This window comes from Nelusetta ayraudi, unplaced genomic scaffold (genome assembly GCF_046127955.1).
Source record: "Nelusetta ayraudi isolate G7.1 ecotype Tasmania unplaced genomic scaffold, CSIRO-AGI_Nayr_v1 ptg000068l, whole genome shotgun sequence".
In the NCBI taxonomy this organism is placed as follows: domain Eukaryota; kingdom Metazoa; phylum Chordata; class Actinopteri; order Tetraodontiformes; family Monacanthidae; genus Nelusetta; species Nelusetta ayraudi.
In genome coordinates this window covers 846871-856155 of record NW_027466118.1, presented here as the reverse complement: position 1 = coordinate 856155, position 9285 = coordinate 846871, and the positions used below count along the sequence as shown (strand labels likewise).

At 42.6% G+C, this 9285-nt stretch overlaps 2 protein-coding genes across 2 annotated transcripts; both read left to right on the top strand.

Moving 5' to 3' along the window:
• Positions 1-1899: 1899 nt before the first annotated feature.
• Positions 1900-3531, top strand: pin4 (protein (peptidylprolyl cis/trans isomerase) NIMA-interacting, 4 (parvulin)). Its single transcript, XM_076041552.1, has 5 exons — positions 1900-2053; positions 2191-2258; positions 2495-2614; positions 2847-3261; positions 3302-3531. Exons 1-4 carry the CDS (start codon positions 2017-2019, stop codon positions 3003-3005), a joined length of 384 nt encoding a protein of 127 aa, XP_075897667.1. The 5' UTR covers positions 1900-2016; the 3' UTR covers positions 3006-3261; positions 3302-3531.
• A 420-nt stretch (positions 3532-3951) lies between these two features.
• Positions 3952-8536, top strand: faf2 (Fas associated factor family member 2). The gene is made up of 11 exons (XM_076041612.1): positions 3952-4100; positions 4948-5016; positions 5131-5265; positions 5392-5468; positions 5567-5705; positions 5830-5915; positions 6302-6393; positions 6609-6786; positions 6939-7110; positions 7293-7436; positions 8097-8536. Exons 1-11 carry the CDS (start codon positions 4038-4040, stop codon positions 8277-8279), a joined length of 1338 nt encoding a protein of 445 aa, XP_075897727.1. The 5' UTR covers positions 3952-4037; the 3' UTR covers positions 8280-8536.
• Positions 8537-9285: the final 749 nt, after the last annotated feature.

Sequence of the window (9285 nt, the reverse complement as noted above, 5' to 3'; positions counted from 1 at the left end):
CTGCCGCCCTTTTGTACGGTGAGTTCAAAGAACTCCATTGCTTGTACCTTCTCTGCACAAGTGCAGCTGGTCTTTCCTGAGTTACTTTTCCATTGTCGGGTATTTTCAATTCTTAACAAATCAGTTACACGCTATTGGCTTGTCAGGCCACGTGCATGCTTTCCATTAAACCTGAGAAACCCCCAACAGGGACACTCTCATCACTACTTACCAGCCACAGCGTCGTTTCGCACCTTGAGTGAGGTTTCAGATGTTTCCACCAAAAAACAAAATTCCTGACCGCCTCGTCGGCCACCCACAAGAAATACTTGCTGAAACCCACTAATGTGTTGAAATGTCAACCAGAATTTAAATTGTCTCGTCACTCCCAGTTGGTGCCCTGAGGGTGACAACTTCTTAGTCCGCTAGCATTACAAAAGTGAAACTGCTCTCCGACACATCATCACTGAGCTGCTAGGAGCTTCACTGTGAACTGAAGCTGCTTCGTCCTCATCATACTCTTTCCAGTCCGCAAAATTATCTGGATAAAGGAGACATTTGGATCATCTGAAAACAAGGAAGTGAAAGAGTGTGACAGGAAGAATTATTCTTATTATTTTTAAAAGAATTAGTCTTGAAAAATAAAACATTCTACTAAAATCCTGCCTGCAAAAAAAAAATAATCCCTGTGTGTGAAAGACTGCAAAAGAAGGCAAATGCACGTTGGTATCCTGCCAATGTACAGTTTTACACTTTCAGTCAGTTGTATATTTAAAGGTCTGATATTATCACTCAGAATGTAATGTTCATATTTTTCAACCCCCTATCTCCAGTGATGCAGCAATGCGCTTTTAGTGATTGAAATAGCTCCAGGAAACAGCATATTTAGCCATCTGTTTACAGCCTCCAGCACTAGAACACTCAGTTTTAGCTTCCTGCTAAATGGAGTGGATAAAAACCAGGCGGCCATGAAATGGTCTCAGAGGGGAGAACAAACACCTGGATGGGGGGAGGGGGTGTTTTCGCAGCACTAGGAGAGATATCATCACCCTTTGTGACATCACAAAGAGATGATTTTTGTCCGATAACTCCACCCTCCCCTCCTTTTGCATTATATTAAAAATAAACTATTTGTGACAGTATTCCATCCCAATGGAAGTGAATCTATCCTTGGAGCTGACAAAAGCGTCGCTGCGCTCCACTTGGTGAGGGTACTTCAGCCTCAGGATGATGCGAGGCTCTTGGAGAATGGCAGCGTGACAGAGTTCTGCCTGTGTAGTGCAGAACTCCCCAGCTTGTGTCCTCTCCACAGTGTGTAGCGTCCCATGCTCCACATGCCCCATCAGGAACATGTGCGCTGTGCCTCCTCTGCCCCGACACGACGCCTGCTGGTGCATACCTCTCCATGTTTACAACACAGCCACAGACAGATCGACAGACAGACAGACAGACAGACAGACAGACAGACAGGCAGACAGACGGATAGATAGATAGACAGACAGACAGACAGACAGGCAGACAGGCAGATAATCTAGCTATACATCAGCATTCATTGCCAACATTGGGTCATGTTGGCAATGAAATAGTTACATTTTTGAATTATCAGACAAAGTAACCCTGTCCATAAACATAAACCAGGTCTAATCATGATTTCGTGCTGATGTTTTTGTGTGTGATTTCAAAATCATCATCATCATCATCATCATCATCATCATCATCATCATCATCATCATCATCATCATCATCATCATCATCATCATCATCTAATTCCAATTAATTCCAGAGGCTGTGAACCCACAATATGGACACAATATGTCTGCAACTTGTGGTTCATAACACTAGATGGCAGTGTGCTATTGCTTCGTGCTCCAGCCCATCAGGGGGCAGTAATGCACATTGATGCTGCTTGAGCTTTTTTCCAAGTTAAATTCGAAAAACAAGAGTTTCCGGCGCAGGTTGTTGGCGTTTCAGTCGAGGCTGATGTTGTCATCCTGATTCCTGTTATTAATCAAGATTAAGACTGTACATTAGTCTAAGATGCCGCCAAAGGGGAAGGGTGGAAAGGGAGGTAAAGGTTAGTAAGTACACGTCTGAAATATCTAGTCACAGATTTGTGCTGCCCGATGGTGTAAAGTCAGCCACATTGACCACCGGCCTGTTGCGACTATAGTAGCAATAACCGAATAATCAAAGTTGACGTCACTTGTACAGGAGCTGCTTCAGGAAGTGCAGACGCCGACAAGAAAGAGAAGGCACCTAAAGGAGGCACATCTGTGAAGGTAACTCGCTACGTCTGTAGTTAACGCTGCGCTTTTGATTTCTTACAAAGCAGAGTTGTTGTTGTTTTTTTTTTTTTTTACAAGTTAAAGATAGTGATATGGGTAGGGTGGCAATGCTACACATGCCGGTGTGTTGTAGTTATATTCTTCATTTCATAACCAGTAAACATTGAATTGTTGAGATCTGACTCGGCTGTCTGTCCGTCTGTCTTTCTGCCTGTCTTTCTGTCTCCCAGGTTCGGCACATCCTTTGTGAAAAACATGGAAAGTGCATGGAGGCAATGGAGAAACTGAAGGCTGGAGTTCGCTTCAGTGAAGTAGCCACACAATACAGTGAAGACAAAGCCAGACAAGGAGTGAGGACATACTGCATGTTTTTTTTTTCCTTCTAATTTTACCTAATACAGACACCTGCAATCAAATCAGCAATTTCGCTGTTGATGTCTGACCAGTTTCTACTTTATTGTACAGGAATCTGTTGAAACCTTTTTGTGTTTAAATTCTCACCACTTTGCCTTGACTTTCCAAACTTGTCTCACACACATTTTGCATGTTTCCCTAATGACCGTTTTCTTTAAATCATGGCAGGGTGATCTCGGCTGGATGACGAGAGGATCGATGGTGGGGCCTTTCCAGGATGCAGCGTTTGCCCTAGCTGTCAGTTCCATGGACAGACCTGTCTACACAGACCCTCCCGTCAAAACAAAGTTCGGCTACCACATCATCATGGTAGAAGGCAAGAAGTGATGTGGGAGAGCAACACCTGCAATACGACATACCAAACTCTGAAATGTGCCACATAAAATGTTCCCTGATCATACTTTTTTGTAACTGCAACAGTCGCTCACTGTTATATCGAATACATGACAGTTAAATGTTACCTGTGTACATGTTTATTCTCTGATAATAAAAAAAAAGTCAGTACAAGCTGCTACATGGTTGGCATGAATAAACAAGGTAACCAAATTATTGTATTGATTACATTTAAATTGAACCTTCTGTTGTTAATTACAGATTACAGATAATTACAGTAATAATTACAGTAATTAACTGCAAAGAGTAGGAACAATGACATAAAACAAACAAAGAAATGAAAGTAGCTAAATGGTCAGATCGGTAGCTAAATGCAGTTTTGATATGAAACTCTAAACTATGTAAATACTGTCTTACTCTGAAAGTCTGATTGTATGCTTACTTGTCTCATTGAATTAACAGTGGAACTCATGCTACAACTGACCAAATAAAAACTTGTTTAGTTGTGCAGTAGTGGAGAGTTTTTGTGTGTGTGCAATGGTGTTGGTGCTGAAGTTATTCTAAGTATAAATGAAGTGACATTTGTTTAATGGCTTAATGAAATGATAACTGAGTAAAGCAATACAAATATGTGTGTGTAACTGACTATCGTGTCTGTCGTATATGTTAACTATTTTACCCCTATCAAATGGTCATAATCCCAACTAAATAATTTCATGTATTTATTATTGACGTCATGTCTAATGTCTATGGGGTGATTTTAAATCGGCTTATAATCATGACAATTTGTGATAAAAATCAGTTTTGCCTTAATTCAAGAAGCAAGCGGGGGGGGGGGGAACCCTCAAAAAAGCGTTTGTGTAGGACCTCACGGTGTAAAAAGCGCCTGATTGTCGATATGTGCATGATACCGCCACAACGCTAGGGGGCAGTAGGCAATGAATGATGCTCTCACGGTACAGCCAGCATCAGGAAAAGACGGTTGACGTCGTTGTTACGCTGTGCTGAGTGATTGGCGAAAGTAAGATGGCGGCGCCAGAGGAGCCAGAATTATCACAGGCGCAAACTGAAAAACTCCTTCAGTTTCAGGTAGACAGCGTAAATTGCACTCTTGGCAATTGTCTGTTTGGAACATGTACTATTAAAGTGCCGCCTTTGACAACGCGATTCAATTTATACGCGAAACTGTTTGTGTTTGAACGCTTTTTGCACTGTCAACTTCGATAACGTTCCCCTGGCCCCCTTCGCGTCAACCTAAATCCAAGCCACCGTTGGCGAAGCTAGCTAACGTTGGCCACCTGAGCTAGCATCTTAGCTTATTTAAATGATCATCGACGCAGTCAAACAAACTGATGTTTATTAGATTTGTTTTTTGTCAGCGACGTATAACTAGTGCTGTGTCGCTTGTTAGCGTCAGTTGGGTGACGTTCCCGGGGCGGGTTTTGTCTTTCAGCGTTGGTTCGTTTTGTTGCTACTGACCCTTCTACTAAGAAATTACACACTCAACGCATTTTTATTTTTTTTTTAACCGCAGTTATTATCGTGGGCTGTCGCCAAAGTTTCTCAACAACCAGTCAGCCGTAATATCTCGCCTCGGTTTAGCGAGTGGTTCAAACAGTCTAATGACAACGGCTATCTTATTACTCCATAATCCATGTTCAATTGGAGGAGCTACGTAAAATGATCTAACATTAGTGTTTAACGCCGTTGTACATCATTTCTGCATCTGTTCTGTCTCGGTACGAACATGAATAGGTTTTAATGGTTGCATTGATGGCCTTGCGGTCAGGGATTTGTCCAATTACAAGAATTATATCCTCATACATGTCATGAAAACTTCAACTTAATATGTAATACGTAATGCTAAGTTACAGAAAACACACGTGTGCGTTCTTTCCTGAATTTTAACAACATACTCTTCCTTCCATGTTTACAGGACCTAACTGGTTTGGAGTCTATGGACCAATGTCGTAGAACATTAGAACAGCATAATTGGAACATAGAGGTAAAGCAGTATTCTCGTGCCCGCTCTGCCAGCTTGGTTTGCTCTGCTTTGCATTGCTTGTTGGTTCCAAAGAACTCAGTTGTGATGGGTTCCATCCAATGTTTGGTGTTTCAGGCTGCAGTACAGGACAGACTCAATGAGCAGGAAGGAGTGCCCAGCGTGTTTAACCCTCCACCTTCCAGGCCGCTGCAGGTCAACACAGCAGACCATAGAGTATATAGTTATATAGTTTCAAGGCCACAACCCAGGGTAAGTGTGCAGGATTCACTTTGTAGTTCTTGCCGTGTGTGTTAAATGCTAACTCATCATTTTAAAATACAGTGAAATTCTTTTTGATTATTTGATTGTAATGAACCGCATCACTTTTGTTCACAGGGATTACTAGGATGGAGTTACTATTTGATCATGTTACCCTTCAGATTTACTTACTACACACTATTGGACATTTTCAGGTAATCGAAGCACATTCAGTTCCGTCAGTGTGATGCATGAGGACCTCGGGCTGCGAGGCATAGGACAAATTCAGCAATGGCTTTTGTTTCTGTTGCAGGTTTGCCCTGCGGTTCGTCAGGCCAGACCCTCGCGGCCGTGTGACCGACCCCGTTGGAGACGTTGTGTCCTTCATTCACAATTTCGAGGAGAAATACGGCCGGTCACACCCTGTGTTTTACCAGGGAACGTACAGCCAGGTGAGTGGAAAGACAAAATATGTCGAGGACTCGTTCAATTCCAAAAGGCTCTTTGAGTTTGTTTGGGTTTTTCTCCAGTATATATTCTGATATGTTTTTCCTTTGTTTCCATTGAACTGTGAAGGCACTGAACGATGCCAAGCGGGAGCTCCGCTACTTACTGGTGTACCTTCACGGTGATGATCACCAAGACACGGATGAGTTTTGCCGGTATAGTAACCCTAACTTGCTCAACTACTTGATGACAAGTAGTGAAGTGAGTCTCAGAATGTGTTGTATGTTACGTTATTGCCTTATTTTACAGTGCACTCTGAAACACACACTAGAAAAATACCTTATTGTGGTTGCTGTCCCTTTATTCAGTTAGATTTGTAAATGTTCCTAATTTTATTGTATTGCAAAAACAGCGCTGTTTTTGCAATACAATACAACAATACAATGCAATACAGGTTTTTTGTTAGTTTTTTTTTTTAGCTTCAAGATAAACCATGGATTGTCTTTACAAACACAGTGATGGCACACTAGCTTGATATTGCTCCTCTGCTTTTCCACCTATATTAATAGAATCATATCCTGTGTTGTGTCTTTTTTCCCAGCTCAACATTATGTACGGAAGAGGTGACGACTTTCCTCAACACACGAATGCTCTTCTGGGCCTGTTCAACCAGCAAGCCAGAGGGCTACAGAGGTATTCAAGTGCTTTCTCTGTTTGATGCCCTTTGACATTACCAGCATCACTTGTATTTGGTGTTGAAGTTTTAAATAACACGATGTAAAGTGATTTGTGCTTGTAACTAAGTAGAAAAAAAATAAATGCTGTATGTGCTATTGCTTTATGTTGAATGATGAAGTGTTTTTATCAGGTATACTAGTGTAACGCACAATATTTGTTTTATATTCCAGTGTCTCAAGCCCTGCGGGAGAACACTTACCCATTCCTAGCCATGATCATGCTGAAAGACCGCAAGATGACCGTGGTCGGCAGACTGGAGGGTCTCATTCAGTCCGAGGACCTCATCAATCAGCTCAACTTCATCATGGAGGCCAACCAAACGCACCTGATGTCGGAGCGTCTCGAACGGTAACGCAAGATATGAGACACCTTCAATTAGTGTCATTTTTATGGACGTTTTGTCCCCCGCGTCAGACAAAAGAAACAAGGCCGTTTCAGACTCGTATGCCTGAAGTTCAAACAACCACAACCTTAAAATCAACTCAAATGCTCTCCCCCAGGGAGGAGAGGAACCAGACACAAGTTCTGAGGCAGCAGCAGGACGAGGCCTACCTGGAGTCCCTGCGTGCCGACCAGGAGAAGGACCGGAAAAAAAGGGAGGAGGAGGAGCAGCTGAGGCAAGAGGAGGAGAAGGTTCGACAGAGTGCTCTCGCTGAGGAGAGGAGACGACAGGTGAGTCCGACTTCACCATGCCTCTGGAGCACACAAGAGTGCCCTGCCTTTTGTGTGCAAGTTTATATGTATATTATATAATTGCAGTGCACATGGTGTCCACTACGTCTCCATTGCCGTAAAAGCACCCAAACTTCTGGATTTGATCTAATACGTGTCCGCATTCTGATTTGCAACCTCAGAACCTTGAAGAGGAGAAGGAGAGGAAGTCCGAGTGTCTCCCTCCCGAGCCGGCCGCTAGTGATCCAGAGAGTGTCAAAATAGTATTTAAGATGCCCAACGACACGCGAGTGGAGAGACGATTCCTCTTCGGGCAGTCTCTGACGGTGTGTGTGTGTGTGTGTGTGTGTGTGTGTGTGTGTGTGTGTGTGTGTGTGTGTGTGTGTGTGTGTGTGTGTGTGTGTGTGTGTGTGTGTGTGTGTCGCCGTGAGCCACTGCTGGCCCGGCTGTGTTCATCAGTGGAGGACAAATCCCCTCCTCTCTCGCCATCATTAAACGTATGGATCAGAAGAAGATGAAAAGGGCTTTTATTGATCCCACAGTGGGGACATTTGCCTAATTACAGCAGCAAAACTGTCCAGTACACAAAGACGGAGAATTATATCAATTAAAGGAATGAGGCGATAAAAAACAAAATATTTGTAGGTATAAACAGAAAATAAAAACAAGATACTTACATCTCATGGACAGTTTAATTTACAGCTATCAACATACTGACAAAAAATAAGACTTTATTTCACCTTTGAGAAGAAAATGTAAAGCTGTTCAGAGGATGCGTCTTATTGAGTGCAATTATACAGCCTGATGGCAGCAGGCAGGAATGAGCAGTTACTCTAAAAGTTCAGTTAAAGTTAAAGTCCCAGTGATTGTCACATCCCAAAGGATGTGAAATTTGTTCTCCGCATTTGACCCACGAGCAAATTTGCATCACTTCTACTTCTGTCTGAATTTCCATTGCTCACTCTTCTTTTTCTTTTTCTTCACAGGTAATATATGACTTTGTCTTCTCGTTGAAAGAGTCCCCGGAGAAGTTCCAGATAGTCACAAACTTCCCCCGCCGAATCCTGCCCTGCCTTCCCACTGAAGAGCAGCCCAACCCTCCCACACTGAAAGAGGCGGGACTCAGCCGCTCTGAGGTCCTTTTTGTTCAGGACCTCACGGACGATTAAACGGATGACATACCTCCTCTGTGTGGAACAGTTTTTCTTCCAGCGCCCTCCAGCTCCTCTTCCTTTTCCTCTTCTTCTTCTTCTTATTTTGTTAAATGGCCATTATGCACAAGGGATGATTGAGATAAGATCCTAACCTGGAAAAGAAAACAGAATATAACCCACCCTGCATCGAGTCCTTGTTTGGTTGTGTTTACAGGGTTTCCCAATAGCCTGGAAAGTCTTGAATTTTATCAAATAAAATATTCTTGAGGTCCTCCCTTGAATTCATCTTTTGTGTCTGTGTGGACGATGCAGTTTGTTCCCTGTTTTATGTGCTCGCTGCGTGTTTTCAAGTTCTCTACCAGTAGGGTATCGCTGCAGGATTAGGTCTTGTACATGTGTTGGAACAGTTGTGAGCGTTGTGCAAAACCAGAGGTATCTGTGGGAAAAGGGGAGTTTATAAGTATGGATTTCTAGGATTGGATGAATCCCTTGGCTTTTTTTTTTTTTTTTCACTTCATGTTTTAAAGCCTTTTTTTCCTCTTCAGTCATTTAAACTCTTGTTCTTTTTTGTGAGGCAAACCAACGAGAGCTCTTTCCACCCCCAACGGCTCTTCGTTTTGCCACTAGTACCTTTTGATAATTCAGCCAAATTTAGCGCTGTTTAGACTCGTGATTTGTATGTGTGCACATATATCACTTAAATTATTTAATACATCCTTTGTACTGAAGTATTCAAAGGTAATAACATTTTCTAATATCAATAAATTGCTGTAGCCAAATGTTTTTATTGCATTTTACCGACTGCTGTAACTCTGAACGCACCCGATGAATGCACTGACTTGCTTGTAGAGACACCCCGCGACATGAAGCAGATGGAAGTGCGGCGAATGATCCAGTGAGATGTGTGTTCCTGTCAGCATCCACAGCAGCCAGCTGCCTTATTGCTGTAAAGTTTATTTTATTGTGGCGCTGAAGGCACAAGAAGCATGAAAATAAATAAGCATGGAATACATATTTACTG